Source organism: Aphis gossypii, chromosome 3 (assembly GCF_020184175.1).
Source record: "Aphis gossypii isolate Hap1 chromosome 3, ASM2018417v2, whole genome shotgun sequence".
Classification (NCBI taxonomy): domain Eukaryota; kingdom Metazoa; phylum Arthropoda; class Insecta; order Hemiptera; family Aphididae; genus Aphis; species Aphis gossypii.
The window spans coordinates 865,638-882,084 of record NC_065532.1 but is presented as its reverse complement, the minus strand read 5'-3'; the positions used below and the strand labels follow the sequence as shown (position 1 = coordinate 882,084).

At 29.2% G+C, this 16,447-nt stretch overlaps 2 protein-coding genes, 2 long non-coding RNA genes and 1 pseudogene across 4 annotated transcripts; 3 read left to right on the top strand and 2 right to left on the bottom strand.

The window, feature by feature from the left end:
* Window positions 1-956: 956 nt before the first annotated feature.
* On the top strand, window positions 957-1,365 carry LOC126550780 (uncharacterized). The gene is made up of 2 exons (XM_050202901.1): window positions 957-1,035; window positions 1,150-1,365. The coding sequence occupies exons 1-2, from the start codon at window positions 973-975 to the stop codon at window positions 1,363-1,365; spliced, it is 279 nt and encodes a 92-aa protein (XP_050058858.1). The 5' UTR covers window positions 957-972.
* Window positions 1,366-4,023: 2,658 nt separating this feature from the next.
* Window positions 4,024-4,457, bottom strand: LOC126551272 (death-associated inhibitor of apoptosis 2-like). The gene has a single exon (XM_050204179.1). It carries the CDS (start codon window positions 4,420-4,422, stop codon window positions 4,024-4,026), a length of 399 nt encoding a protein of 132 aa, XP_050060136.1. The 5' UTR covers window positions 4,423-4,457.
* A 2,903-nt stretch (window positions 4,458-7,360) lies between these two features.
* LOC126551253 (uncharacterized) lies at window positions 7,361-11,220 on the top strand (annotated as a pseudogene).
* LOC126551255 (uncharacterized) lies at window positions 11,170-12,670 on the bottom strand. Its single transcript, XR_007605123.1, has 4 exons — window positions 12,544-12,670; window positions 12,361-12,447; window positions 11,606-12,260; window positions 11,170-11,519 (listed from the first exon to the last, which is right to left on the bottom strand). It is a non-coding gene; the product is annotated as an uncharacterized LOC126551255 (long non-coding RNA).
* Window positions 12,671-15,190: 2,520 nt separating this feature from the next.
* On the top strand, window positions 15,191-16,191 carry LOC126550875 (uncharacterized). The gene is made up of 2 exons (XR_007604926.1): window positions 15,191-15,384; window positions 15,463-16,191. It is a non-coding gene; the product is annotated as an uncharacterized LOC126550875 (long non-coding RNA).
* Window positions 16,192-16,447: the final 256 nt, after the last annotated feature.

Sequence of the window (16,447 nt, the reverse complement as noted above, 5' to 3'; positions counted from 1 at the left end):
TTTATTTATAATTAATTATATTTGTATTTTATCTTACTTATTGTTTTGCTGCATAGTTTGATGAATACCTCGGTCAATGTTGTTGCGTTGAATAAGTAGGTTTTAGTTTATCAATTAAAAATGAATTAAGAATCAAACTGTTTCTTCAAATTAATATTGTATTTAATTTAGATTAATTATTAATAAAACTTAACTAATATCAAAAACCTTGCTTGATGATAGTGTTGTAATAAAGTCAGCGACTTACACAAGTACTGAAAGACTGAGGATAATAGACTATAACCTACTCAAGAGCACTTTGTAAATGACTATAAGTCTAAAAACATTGAATGATTATGAACCAGATTTATAGTCTGATCCAGTGGTGTGATATGTGATCATGTGATCACGCCATATTACACTTTGATCACAGATATTTTTTATAGATTAGGTAAAAATATGATCACGCTATATTAAACTTTGACTACAGTAATTTTTTATAGAATAGGTAAAACTATGATCACGCCATATTACAACGCTACCACAGTTATTTTATAGATTAGGTAAAACTATGATCACACCATATGATACCACAACCTAACAAATCTGTATATAAGTGATCAGTAGACATTGATTATAGTTAGTGTTAAATCTCAACATTGTCTATAATTTTATGTTTCGTCGTTTCATACCGTAATATATCCGTTTGCTACAAGTCGATAACAAACCAAGTAACACAATTTGATCAGGTAAATGTTTTTAAACAATCTGTTATATTAAAAATTAAACTTATACTGATTATCATTTTTATTTAATGTATATTTAAAAAAATACATATATATATATATAAAATAATATGTCGTACTATTATACTAATGTATCTGCAGGCGAAAGCTCTTCAAATGATGATGTAAGTACCTATACCTATTTGTTTATGTATGTGTGTGTATGATATTAATATATTATTATTAATCTTCTTTAAAACCGGTAAAAATGCAGAATAAAAAAAGAAAAAATGATACTGAACCAAAAGTTAAAATGTCTAAGGCTGGAAAGGTAATAATTTGTATTGTATTATTTTTTTTAAATATTACACACACACACACACACACACACACACACACACACACCACACATTCATTTTTAATATAAATATATATGAATGTGTAGCAGCGAACAGAATCAATAGAGACGTACAAGGATGCCTTAGCTAGTGTAATTTCGAAAGGAAATATTGAAGATAACGTTTCTAACTCAATAACATTGACGGAAGGAAATTACACGTATACGATTCGGTGTCCAGTAGCGCCAAAATGCGATGACTACTACGTCATCCAACATTATAAAACTAGTGTTATAAAGGACATTCCGTCACTTGAAAGGTAAAAACCATGATAAAAAAAACCAATGATTAAATGATGAACTATAGTTAAACAACAGCGATACAATCATTTATTGATCACCAGATTATTTTTTTAATTTGACCGTTACCTATTATTATTCAACACAAATAAATTATTAAATTCTAATTAAAATAATAAGATTGAGGATTTTATCGTTGATATTTAACTATAACATGATTAAATAATAAAACATATTACGAATATTATTAAATAATGATTTTTAATAATAGATGGAAACATTCTGAATGTTCAGCTGCCGCCTTTTTTCTCGAACCGGTCCGCGTGAGCGCGCGACGGACGACGAATGTTCTAGAAATTTGCCCGTATCGGCTGTTGTCGCGCGTTCGTTATCACCATCAGGCTTTTCGCTGGACATACGTGCGTACGCGACAACGAGTGAGTCTGCCGTAAGCCGTTGTGGTTTTCGTGGTTTATCGTGCTGCGCGTCTTACGACGTCGCTGAAACCCACAGCGTCAATACGAAACCACGTGTTCTGTTTGTGCACGGCGCGTTCGATTGAAGTGGCTTTCATCCGTCATCCGCCGCCGAACGCATTACACCGTCATACGTTGTGGTGGAATACGCACGCATACGACTCGCGAGTGATCCATATTCTAAGGAGACGCTGCCGATCGTGGATGGTTTGGCAGTCTAATCGTGTGCGTCGTCGTGTGCGATTGTTGTGAGCTGTTCGTCGGGTGCGACTCGTTGCGGACGTTAATTATTGGAGGTGCATATACGTTGTCGTCGACTCCGTCATTCTCCGCCGTTGTATTCGCCATCTTCGGCACCGCCATTCCCCGCCGGTTCATAGGCCGTCGTCGACACCGCGACCCCCTCGTTGCCATCACCGTCACTCGCTGCCTACGCGGACGTCGGCGGCGTTTATAAATACGACGAATATAGGTCAACGGCCATTCCGTCAGCTGTCCACTACGCGTTCCGGTACGACACCTGGATACAGTGATAAGTCCTATCCATACTATTTTTCATATTATAATATTATACGTTGTGTATTCTGTCTTTTGTATTACCCCCTATTATTACTTAATTATTATTAGCAGGAGACGTCCTCGCCATTATATTGTGTATTATTATTATTATTATTATTATCTGCAACGAACAATACATGTTGTCTACAAACAATATTCATATATGATATTATTATTCCTTTTCTTTATTTATTAATATTGTAAGTGGTAACAACCGTTGTACGGTGCGAGTTGTCGGGTCAACTGTTCGCAAGAGCTCGACAGCGTAAACACTGAAGCTAGTGTGAAGTTGTATACTAGCAATAACTATCCTGCTGATAACGAAATATCAAATAAAATAAATGAACTTATTCGTACAATTTTAAATCGATGTTCATCGGATCCAAAACGGAAGATTGTAAAAAACAGTAAAAAATAAAAATGCAAATATATTATTATGTAAAAACTTTTTATTGGTAGTATAAATTATGACATTTAATAAAATTAATTAATCTTATTCTTTTACTATAATATTGAAATCAATTCTTAGAGTAATTATAACAATTATAATGGTATAAAGTTCAATACAAATTTTATTTTAAATCGTCATTAAATCATATAATATCATATCTGATAGTGAATTATTGTGGAATTGAAGTATTTCATATATAAAACAAGAATCATCGTTCTGTATACAACACATGCTAAAGTCAAAATTTTGAATATACTGATTAGTAAAATCATTTCGCTGACAAGATGATGGTAGAATATTGATGTCTGCTCTAATTAATGAATATACGGTATCAAAAGTTGACTGATATGAAACCAACTTTTTCTGCTTTTCTACAATATATGAATCGATACATTGTTGTAATTGTTTTAAACGACGTAAATCAGTATATGATAATGTAATAAAATGATCATTAACATGCAATTTAATAGTTAACTGATTTAAATTGACTGAATAATATATGTTATCAGTTATTTTCACACGTTTACAATTACTATGTAGATTATTAGTTATTGAACTATAATTGCTATCACACATTAGTGTACACCACTGAAGTAAATCGAAGGTTAACAATTTTTTAGTAACATTACATTCTAGTATTACAATAACAGAAATCGTTTTATTAACCAAAAATCCAACCGTTACACTTTTCTTGTTAAAAGGTCTAATACTGAATATTGATTTTGCGACAACAATTGATGGATTCATATTGTAAGACGACGTGATCTTTTTGATATAGACGATTTCTGATGATAATTTTTAAAAACGAATAGAAATAAATGTAATAACTGAAATAAACGTAAAACACAGATGTTATTTACACATATATATAATCGTTACAACACATATTTATAAACTAAGTGTATTACTTGTACATGTATGGTTATATACTAAACTGATCACATTAAAAAAAATTGAAGTGAACGTGAAATCAAATCAAATAACGTGTGGAAGGGAGAATTACTTACCTGATCTGTCGAACCCGAAACTGCAATTTTTTTAAATCTAATATATTTAATTATAATTAGACGCGTTATCTTACTTGACAACAAGTTCACGAGGTATAAAATCAAATATTAACACATTTAAGTTGATTAATTCAATATTTATTTTGAAATACAAATAAATTATAAAAGTAATAAGAAACATCAAAGTAAACTAACAAGTAATATCATTTGATTTAGACTTACAATCACAAACATGGCTAGCCTTTACATATTCGTTTTTTACATTTTCTATAAATTCATTTCCTTTACATAGTAATACAAATATACATTTAGGATTCCATTTTGCGTGTTCGACCCATGGTATATCATCGTTTGACCATTTTTGTAAGACAAGTCCACAGAAAAAACATTCAACTATATCACCTACACCGGTATATTTTAAACCAGATTCAGCTAACGAATATTTATTTTGACATGAAGTAGATGGATATGAGTTATATGTTTTTAATTTTGACATAAATGTGGTATAATCTGAATGTACTGGATATGAATTATTTCGTACTAAATAAACTAAAGATGGAAAATCGTTGGAAAATTTCTGTAAATTCATGGTTACAATAAAGCTCAAGATAAATACTTTAAAAAAACAAATCAATAAGCTAATTTACCAGAGAAATAATAAAAAAATATAACAAGACTTAATTAAGATGTATATCAAGATAAATACTTAAAAAAAACAAATCAATAAGCTAATTTATCAGAGAAATAATAAAAAAAATATAACACGACTTAATTGTTCAACCGTTAGTAACAAACTAAATGTTTTAAATTAAACACGAATAGAAATAAATGTAATAACTTAAATAAACGTGAAACACAGATGCTATTTACACAGATATGATCGTTTCAACGCATATTTATAAACTAAGTATATTAATTGTGCACGTATAGTTATATACTAAACTGATTATATTAAAAAAATTGAAATGCATGTGAAATCAAATCAAATAACGTGTGGAAGGGAGAATTACTTACCTAGGTTTTTTTTTTTCAGAAAAACCATGGGGCGTCTGACTCCATTTTACAGCGGGAATTTCTTACACTGCAAGGGGACCATACCCCCTCAAACTTTTTTCATCTCCGCTGAAAAATGGAGCCAGACGCCCCATATTTATACTAATAAATGGTTAGAAAAACCATGGGGCGTCTGGCTCCATTTTACAGCGGGAATTTCTTACACTGCAAGGGGACCATATCCCCTCAAACTTTTTTCATCTCCGCTGAAAAATGGAGCCAGACGCCCCATATTTATACTACTCTCATAACTAAACCTATAGCTGAGCTATTGGACTGTTTCGTGAAGGAAAAAATTAATGACCCAATATTATTATCATCATTTAAAAAATTGTCATTAGATATATCAAACACATTTACACTCTGTAGTACTGAATACCGTTTAATGAATTGGCTCATAGAAGAGCAGTACATTAATCATTTAAATCAGATAATTATAAATCGAGAAATAACTTCTGTATATGATAAAGGAGAAGTTATATATGATGAACATGTTACAAAAGGTCTATTAATGCCTATGAAATTCCAATTTAAAAATTTTTTGAACATGGGAATAATTTTCAACTATCACTTGATCGTTTAAATAATTTAAATTCATCTAACTCTTTAAAAAATTTCATACAAGGTGATTTATGGAAAACCAATTAGTGACTTTTTCTGATAAAATAGTGTTTCCATATTTTTTATTCATAGATGATCTTGAAATTAACAACCCGCTAGGATCTCATGCTACATTTCAAGCTGTTAGTGCTGTGTATTATTAATTTCCATTATTAGAAAACAATTCAAAGCTTAATAATATATTTTTGACAGTTATTATTAAATCAGTTGCTATGAAAGATTATGGTAATGAGTCCTGTCTTAAATGTCTTACAGATGATTTATATAGTTTTGAAAAAGAAGGCATAATTATCTCTACTCCTGAAAAAGGAGACACACGGGTTTATTTTATATTGGGGCTTGTTTTAGGAGATAATCTTGGGATAAATTCGATTTCAGAATTTTCCAGATCTTTTTTAGCTTCATACTTTTGTAGATTTTGTAGAGCTAGTATCTATATCACAAAACAATTATTTGAAGAAGATAGCTTTTTAATGAGGAATATTACTAATTATAATAATGATGTTGCTATTAATGATATTCGTAACACAGGAGTTCATGGTGATTCATTTTTAAATAGAATACCTTCTTTATAATACTAATACTAACCTTTCATGTTACTCAAAATTATTGCGTGGATGTAATACACGACTTGTTTGAAGGCATAGGTATGTCATTATGATATGTGCCATATTATTAAATATTTCACTGAAAATGTCAAGTATTCTTCTTTAGATACATTAAATTCAAGAAAAAGTAATTTTAATTATGGTTCAATAGAAATAGGAAATATTTCTCCTTCCATAAATACAAAACATTCGCAAAACGTCCATCTCAAAATGTCTGCCCGAGATATGATGACTTTTACACATTTTTTTCCTTTAATGGTCGGGGACTTAGTTCCTGAAAATGATGAAGTTTGGTTGTTCTTTTTAAATTTACTCTAAACTTTTGATATTATTTTATCTTACAGTATATCAGAACAAAAAATATTAAATCTAAAAAATTTAATTCAAAATCATAATAGACAATATGTTTTATTATTTCACGATTCATTAAAACCGAAGCACCACATATTGATTCATTATCCAACCATTATTAGGCAGTCTGGTCCACCAAGGCATTTTTGGTGCTTTAGATTTGAAGCGAAGCACAAAGAACTTAAATCATACGCACATGCTACTTCCTCTCGTAAAAATATAACTTATACTTTAGGAAAAAAAATGTAAATGAAATTTGCATATCAACTTTTCTATTCTACTCCTACTAATTTAATTATAAATAAAACCCACGAAATAAAAAATAATGAACATATACAATTTACTAAAAGTTTAATTTTACATCACCAATTTAAATGTTTTACCCCAGTAGATTACAAAGGAACATTATTTAAAGTAGATATGTTTGTCACCAGAGTGATTTATAGTTTCTCATGAAAATAAATGTTTAATTCTTGCTGAAGAATTTAATGTTGATTATTATCATTCGCATTTTGATGCATATGTTGTTGAAGACAATTTAACACAACCAGGTAATTTGAGTATTTTTAGTATTGATGATTTAAATGGGCCCCCAATTAATATTATTAGAGTCGCTAATAATACAATTATGATAAAACTTAAGGAATATTAATAACATCTTATAAACTTTATCAATGATAGTTTTTAAGGTTTTTTTTTTTTTTTTTTTTATATATATACATTTATACAATATATATTAACTGCATCCATATTTATGAATATATTTTTTTTTTATTTGCTTGTTTTAGGTACCTACCTAGGTACTTATTAAGATATTTTTAATATGTTTGTATAAAATAATATGTTTTAACTTAACATTTAATAATTAATTTGCTTATATGTATGTTAGACAAAATGGATCTAATTGATGACAAAGCAAGTAAAATCATAAATGGCTTTACATCAGATTTATTTAATGAAACTAATATTGATAATCTTGTTAATTTTCAAGACATGAATGAACCTCAACATTCTGTAATGAACGAGTATCCAAAGATTACAGAGGAAGATTCCTACAAGTTATGGTTATTGTTAAACGATTGGAACTTGGGCTATTTATATAATACATAAAAAAAAACAATGAATATAATATAACTGTATTGTTAATACCTATCACAAATTTAAAAAATGATTGATTTATGTGGAATGTTTAAGTAATATAACATCAGCTCAATGTGAAAAATTGTTGAAAAATTTTCCCCTGGGCATTCAAATAAAATTTGAAATTTGTTTATCAAAATGGAAAACAAATAGTCAAGTTCCAAATCAGTTAATAGAACTTCAGATTGTTAGCAAACATATTTCAGATGCAATTCCTATGATATTACCTGAAACTACAGCAGTAATTACAAAATCAGTATTAAGTCTAAGCAAAATACTTGAAGACCAATCACAGGGAGGGATCTTTGGTGCTCGCCAACTACAAAAAGTTTGGTTCATTAAATGATGCATCTAGATTAATACTGGTTGATATTATTATTAAAACAGCTATAAAAGGAAATATTATCATGACAATTAAAACTGCTGAAGAAATTTCCAATCAAATTGTTGCAGCTTTTCCTAATGAAGTTAACCCTTTCCAGCCCATTGGGTCCATTTGGATACGTATTGTATTCTTAAATGTTATTCCAATACAAATAGTTCAAAGACTCCAAATGGACCCATTAATTATAAACAATTTTATGTTTTATCAAATGGTACCACTGTTTCTAACATATGATTAATATTACTCGTGTTTTTATCGTATTTATTATGATAAGAATTAAATTACTTTTTTCGAAAGATTTGATAACTTCCGAAAATCATATTAAATTAAGTTTTTATTATTTTTTAGATTTGTAAATTTTATTTGATTGCTAAATAAGTAAAGATTCACTACGAATACTTCATTTTATTTTTATTTTACGTATTGACCTTAAATTTTTAGTAAATTTGAGTGTATCCATTTGGACCCATCGTTGAAAAAAAAAATGGATAATTTAAGCGATGACCAAATTATTGTTTTGTTGGAAGGTGATATTTCTGATCTTGATATTGAATTCTCAGACGAGGAAAATGAAGTTCAAGTAAATAATTTAGATTATCCCTCAGTTGATTTTAATGCTAGTTTAGGTGACAATTTTGAAAATAATAATGACTTAGAACAGTTAGAACGTAATGATAATCAATTATATTTTGAACAAATTTTACCACAAGAACACTCATATTTTTCTAGTGATGATGATTCTGAAGTTCCTTTATCTGTTCGTTATAATAAATATCGAAAATCATTACCTAAATGGATTAAAAAAGACATTGACTTTGTTAACACTGATTTTGACAATTGTTTTACGCATAACGAGGACGATTTAACTCCTTATAATTATTTTAAAAAATTTATTGATTCACAAATACTTGAGGAAATGGTATATCATACTAATTTATATTCTACCCGAAAAACAAGTTCTTCAATTAATACAACAGTATTAGAAATGGAAACTTTTATTGGTATTCATATATATTCTGGTATAGTAAAAATGCCCAGCTATCGCATGTATTGGTCAGATTGCACAAGGTTTGATATAATTGCTAATGCTATGTCGCGTAATTGTTTTGAAAAATTACGAAATAATTTTCACCTAAACGATAATCAAAATTTATGTCCACGGAACCATATAAATTATGATAAGTTGTTCAAAATAAGACCTTTTATCGACGCATTTCGTAAAAATTGTTTATTGACAGAACCTGAAGAATTTAATTCAATTGATGAATTTATTATTCTATTCAAAGGTCGTAGTAATTTAAAACAGTATAATAAAAAAAGCCCCACAAATGGGGTTTAAAGGTTTTGCACGTTGTGGTGGTAGTGGTATTATGTATGATTTTCAAATTTATACTGGAAAAAAATACAACAACTAAGTCAGAACTCGGTATAAGTGGTGACATCGTAAAAACTCTTGTTGAAAATGTACCAAGACACAACAACTATAAAGTTATATTTGATAATTGGTTTAGTTCCTATAAATTAGTTCGTGAACTAAAAGACAGTGGTATACACACGTTAGGTACAATTAGATCGAATCGTGTATCTGGTTGTAATTTACAAAATGATAAAATAATGAAAAATAATGGTAGAGGCTCCCATGACTACCTTACCGACGTGAATTCAAATATTATATTTCTAAAATGGTTTGATAACAAACCTGTACATTTAATTTCGTCGTACGTGGGCGTTGAACCAATGGATATGGTAAAAAGATGGTCAGTAAAGGACAAGAAACATATTCAAGTCGACCGCCCAGCCATTGTGAAAGAATATAACGAGCACATGGGAGGCGTAGATTTAATGGATATGTTAGTTGAGAGTTATATTGAATTGATATAAAAGCTAAACGATATTATTTAAGAATAATATTTCATTTAATAGATATAGCTGTTGTAAATAGTTGGTTATTATATAGGAGACACTGCTCTTTAAAAAAAACGAAATACATTCCGCTTTTAGACTTTCGGTCGCAAATCGCACTAGCACTTATTCAGTCAGGTAAAACACCTACTAGGAAACGAGGAAGACCCAGCGAAGGAAATAAATTGCCCACCACCAAGACACCTCGAATTCAAAGGCCTGTAGATGATGTACGTTATGATCAAATAGGTCATATGCCTGTCCCTATTGATGAAAAGCAAAGATGCAAACATTGCATCACATCTAAAATTAGATTTAAATGTAATAAATGTAATTTACCACTATGCATAAATAAAAATAAAAATTGTTTTATAGATTTCCATACTAAATAATATATTACAGTTGTTATTTGTTTTAAAGTTTAATTATTTTATTTTTTATTTGTTTTGTTTTATTTCCTGTTAACAAAAAGAATTTGTTTAATTTTTTTGAGGTTAAATTTATTTTATATTATGTAACAAGAAAAGTGTTTTTCATTATGTTTTATTTTATTTTATGTTTGAAAGTAGTATTAAAAGTTACAACAGTTAAATAAAGAGATTCATGATTATACCTATTGAGTGATGTTATACTTAAATTCAATTTACATTAGCGATGTCTAATGGGTCCAATTGGACCCGTTATGAAAAACATCCCGGAAAATGTCGAATTTTCATGAAATTATTTTTTTTCTATTTTTTATTGATTATTTGATAGCTAAGAAATAATATATTTTAATAGTATAAAAAAAAAAAAATTGGGCGGGAAAGGGTTAAGGTAATTTATTTTTTCAAAATTTTGTAAATTAGCAAACAATGATAAAAATGATTTTTATTAGGATTATTACTTTATGCGTGATGGAAATAAAGCGCCAAAAGGAAAATTATATGCAAAATACAAATATCACAATGTAATAAGAAATTTAAAGAATGGTGGACTAATCGAAGCAACAAAGAAACATAAACTTTCAAAATATGATGAAAATAGTAATGTTCGTCAGTTGAAAAACTTTGGTAAATATTTTGTTGCATTTAATTTGTTTTTACTTTTCTAACTAATAATATCCTGTAAGTACAATAAATAAGATCTGTATGTTTATTTTTTTGTTTTTATAGATTCCGAAACTGGTATCGATGAATACTTAAATAGTTTAAAACCCGATAATTGCTCATTCAATGAAATTGAAATTATCTGGAGAGCAACTGTGAAATATAGATTAAATTATATAAAAAATATTCAAAGTACCACCGATACATTAAAATACTGGATAAGCTACAAGCAAATTTAAGAAAGCACTCATTTACATTGTTTTGTTCATCAATAAATCGTACACAAAGAGCAAGTTGTTCAGTAACAGATATGTCAGTAGTTTCATCTGCCAAGACAGTGAAACACTGAGAATTGTTGACTTTTTTACAATTGTTTGCAAGATTAAATTTCCACATGATGAAATTATCTCATTTTGAATTTGTGGAGTTATATATTTATTACGACCCTCTGATTTTAAGATATTTGTTAAATATTCATCACCTTTACATCTGTATAATAAAATTGACCTGAAATTGCCTTGGTTCGATATTTCTTGAGCTGTAATATAATATTGAGTTACGAGATGTACTTTTTATATTTATGGAACAAATTTAATAATAATAATTTAAATAATAAGTACTAACTGAAAATATTTCCAGAATCCCTATGCCCCCTTAGAGCAATTTCTTGGCGACCACATAAGAGAATACACTCAATTATAGGAATGAGACGTTTCCTATTAGCTTGAATTTGTTTTAATCTGATTAAAATAATTTTAATTAACATAAAAGTATAAAACAAATAATTTCTTAGTTCTTACAACATATCTACTATCATCCAATTGATTAATTATTGCTGATTTGGTATTTTTTAACACTTTTAAAAATGATCAGCATCTAAAGTGGATAATGTATGGTATATTGTTTCTGAATGTTCACGAAATTCCTAAAACAATCATTCAATTAGTAAATATGGTATCTAAGAAACCTATAAATAGGTATTTTAAAAAATAGTAGTAAATTAACAATAAGTAAGTAAAAATAATAAATTACCTGTTTAGCTTTTTTCCATGTATCAAATGCTGTTTTAACAAAATATCCTAATGGCTGACCATTTTTGCCACCAACTTTAGCTAATAGAACACAGTATTTGCAAAAAGCACCATGGTTTTTCTCAGAGTATGTTAACCATTGGAATTCCATAAGCCACTTATATTGAAAGCGTAACCCACGTTTCTCATTTTTTTTAGTTAACGGAAATATATAATTTCCAAGGTGGTACCCACAAATTTGTAAGCACCTAAAATAAATATTTGAAATTATATTTAATCATGAATTATAAAATAATAAAATAAATAAAATAATATTATCAATTTATATAATATGAATTTTTAACTTACAAGATGTTTATCAGCATCAGACAAACTTTTATTCACAAAAGAACTAATATCATTTTTGTGGCAATGAAGGAAGTTTAAGTTTTCAATCTTTAATATATAATAAAAAATTATAAAAATCTTTAACTTTAAAAGTCAACATCCATAATTTAATTTTATGAATTATTTAAAACTCGTAGTTCTTACTTTATTTGAATGTGTTGGATTTAAATTATTGTCTTTTTCAATTTCATGTTCAGTATCTTTAGATAAATGGTGAATATTCTCAATTTCCTGTAAAATATATGCTTATAAGGAGGTACTTACGACCGAGCTATAGTATATAGTATAATCTATACAAATTAAAATATTTAAATAGTTGGATAATTCATTACCTACAAATACCTAAATGTCCTAAATATTTAGTAAATCTAATTGTATAATTCTTACCTCAGTGTTATCTGTATTTTTTTCTTCATTAGATTTTGTTTTTTTTTTGAGAAAAAGATAGAATTGTATTTTTTCTTTTATTTTCCATAATGTTATAGCAAGTTAGAATAATTGTAGTTAACAATTGTCATAAAAAAATATTCAGTTGTTATAGAAAGAAATAATTTTAAATTTAATAATAATATTATTTAAGCATTATTAATGTAATAACACTAATCACCGTCGAGCACTAAGTGACAAGTGTACAATTAATTTTACAAACAATATTTTATACTACAACACAAACGGTGAACCTCAACAAGCTCAACAATAATCTCGTAATATAAATAACTATATAAAATGATAACTGTTTCGGCGTATTAACTGCAGTCGCCAGTCGTTGTTTCTTATTATCGGTATTTCCCATACCTATTTATAGATTTATTTATATTAATTTAATTTAATATCTTTTGTCGTAATGCAGCACGACAAAATACAATCCCACAAGCCACAAATTAATAAATAAATATACATACTATAGAGGCTCTGGGGGGGGATCTATCCCCCTCATCCCCCCCTTATTTACGCCCCTGTAACAAGGTATTTGTTGTATTAATCGGGAGAATTGTTAGTATTAATCATAATGTAGATTTAACAATGCTCATGATGTAGGAATGACAATTTCTTTGTCAGCTCAGGAGTAACAAAGATATTGTTAAATTGACCTAAGTTTTCATTATTTTTACCTATGTATTATTTTCAGTGTAGCTATAGTATGTAGTAATTTATATACTAGGTATATTTAATATAAGTATCGTATATAAGCACGTTGCCTATTTCATGCTATTATTTAATAAAATATTAATATTATTATTATATAAAAATATCAAATTATATTTTGTGTTGTATAAATGGTCATACACACACACACATACAAATAAATGAATACATATACTTCCATCTTCGTTAGATGAGCTTTCTTCCTTTGAAATACGTATTTGTATAATACGATGATGGCATTGTAATTTTGTGTCTTAAATAACAAATTTAAACTAGTTCAAGTTTGATTTTTTAATATATTAGATTTTTAAAAAAAACATTTACCTACCTGATCAAAGTGATTTACTTAATATGTTGAATTGTAGCAAGCGGATATGTTACGGTGTGAAGTGACGACGCATAAACTTCAATAGGTAACGTTGAAATCAAACACTAACTAAAATCGATGAGTGCCAGCTAATTAAATACAGATTCATAAGATTGTTGTATATTATGGTGTGAATGTGTGATTGTGTTTCAGTTAATCTGGTCAGATAATTATGGATAAAAATAAATATAAATGCAGTACCTGCAATTTTTTTTTAGGCTTTCTACATATTTTATTCTTATAGAAGACATTTGATCTTATTGACTAAAATCAATGACCGCTGATTATATTGAGATTATCAAGGTTGTGGGATGAAATATGGCGTGATCGTAGTTTCAAGTATTCTAGTAATATATAAATAGGTAGGTAGTACTTATAGTAAAATACAAGTAAACTATCAATTTAGTTCTTAAATACTTTGTGTTTGTGAATTCATTTTTCAACGTACAAAGTGAACATTCATTCTTTGTATAATAGTTATCAAGTTTTTAATACTACAATATGTAAGTAACGTTTATAATATTAATATGTATAATTATAAATAAATATATTTTACACATTTTAAATTTTCAGTTTAAATAAATCAGATGAATAATGTTATGTTTAAAAAATACTTATAATTATTATAAAAAAAAATATTAAAAAGTGTGTAAAATATAAATGAAATTGATCGAATTTTAGTGAAATAAAAATCAGGTGAATAAATTATATATTTAAAAAATACTTAAAATAATTATAATAAAAAAAAATATGAATAAAATGAATAAATAGTTTATTATAAACAATATAAACTAGAGATGGGACCATGGGCGTATAGGCCCACCGGGAAATCGGGATTTTCCCGGTAGGCCCTCGCCTATGTTAAAATTTTGAGGCCCCTCCTGGCTCTCCGACTTCAGTCCCATGATATTATACTACATTATACAAATAACAAATATCAGCTTGAATTTTAATTTTAATTAAAAATAGTTACGTGTTACAAATTACAAATGAATCTTCGATTAGAACTGGCAGTGTTAACAATCAAGTTATCGTTATCGTGTGACGTGAGTTGCCAATTGTTGAGGGTAATACCACAGATTATAATCTGTGGTAATACCGTATGGGCATGATATTTCTCTTCCATAGTCCCATGTATATAGTTATAAATACCGACTTGATAACAAAATCGTTTAGATTATTATTGTTCTATTTTTAGTAATAGGTTGTAACGAAATGACTTTTACACGTAATTTTTCTTTAACTTGTCATTTACATATACTTTATTTACACACAAAATAATAGTTGTAACAATTAACACAAGATTACAATATTTTCTTTTAATGTGCTTATTTGCTCTTCGAGCATATAATAAAAAGAACGTAAAACATGTACGTGATACAATTAATATAGAATAGTGTAGGTCTGACTCACGGTGTCCAAGTGGTGTGGCCAGATGACGGGGAAGAGTTAGTCTGGATGATATTGTGCATGTATACTACTACGGTACTGCCGTAGTCCGTACACAATACCACCAGAGGGAGAGGAAAAACGCGTCTATCTCTGTATAGGTATACTACTACGGTACTGCCGTAGTCCGTATACAAAGATAGGCGGTCAGAGGTCGGGGTTGTCGGTGGCGTCAGTGACTGGATCGCTGCTGATCTTGAGTCCTGGGCTGCGGGGTCGTCGGCGTTCGGATCGCTGTTGAGCTTGATCGGCGTCGTCGGCGTTCGGGTTGCTGTTGAGCTTGATCGGCGTCGTCGGCGTTCGGGTTGCTGTTGAGCTTGGTCGGCGTCGTCGGTGTTCGGGTCGCTGTCGATTAGTAACTATAGTACTTCGGAGACCACGATACAGGGCGTTAATACAGGCGAGCCGTATTCCTCTGTACCATCTCCGTTATACTATAGCTAGCTAATCGGAAGAGCGGATAACTTGCTTTTCTGACCATCGACGGGCCGTATTTATGCCTAGTCACGTGCTTCTCGGGCGGCAGTTGTTCGGGAATGCATTGCTATGTTTTGTCGTATTTCGTTCGCTTATCTACGGCTTTTGCTATTGTATACAGGTATTACGCATTTATTAATCGATCCCGATGATGTTCGTAATGATTATTAACCGGCGGACGACCTTTGAATATAGTAAATTGTCCGTAAACACCAGTTAATTAAAAGTATGAGCGCGATAGCGCTATCTGTTGCGCGCATAAGGTAACACTGGGAGACGCACCGCGTAATTTCTAGTACGACCGTAGGCCGCGGGTAGTGGTAGTCGTATGACATAACGATTTCTCGTTACAAGGTTTATTCACATTATTTGTTCATGTTATTGATAACTTGTGCCTACTAAAGTACTAAGTACGATGGTGGACATTGTATCGTTCGGTCGTTAATTATAAATTGTATGCAGTTTCACTAGTCTCAGTAATAATTTTATTATTTTTATTTGTATATCATTTCTACTTACGAATTACGATTACAACTATGCCAAGAAAATTTGAAAGTGGTTCTTCGAAGAGAAAACGGAAAGAATATGAATTATTATGCAAAATATCAA

Excerpts from the sequence above, each read along its gene's own strand:
- LOC126550780 (XM_050202901.1), top strand. The coding sequence starts at position 973 with ATGCAGAATAAAAAAAGAAAAAATGATACTGAACCAAAAGTTAAAATG. Across the intron at positions 1,036-1,149 it reads AAATGTCTAAGGCTGGAAAG|CAGCGAACAGAATCAATAGA; the intron begins GTAATAATTTGT and ends ATGAATGTGTAG.
- LOC126551272 (XM_050204179.1), bottom strand. The coding sequence starts at position 4,422 with ATGAATTTACAGAAATTTTCCAACGATTTTCCATCTTTAGTTTATTTA.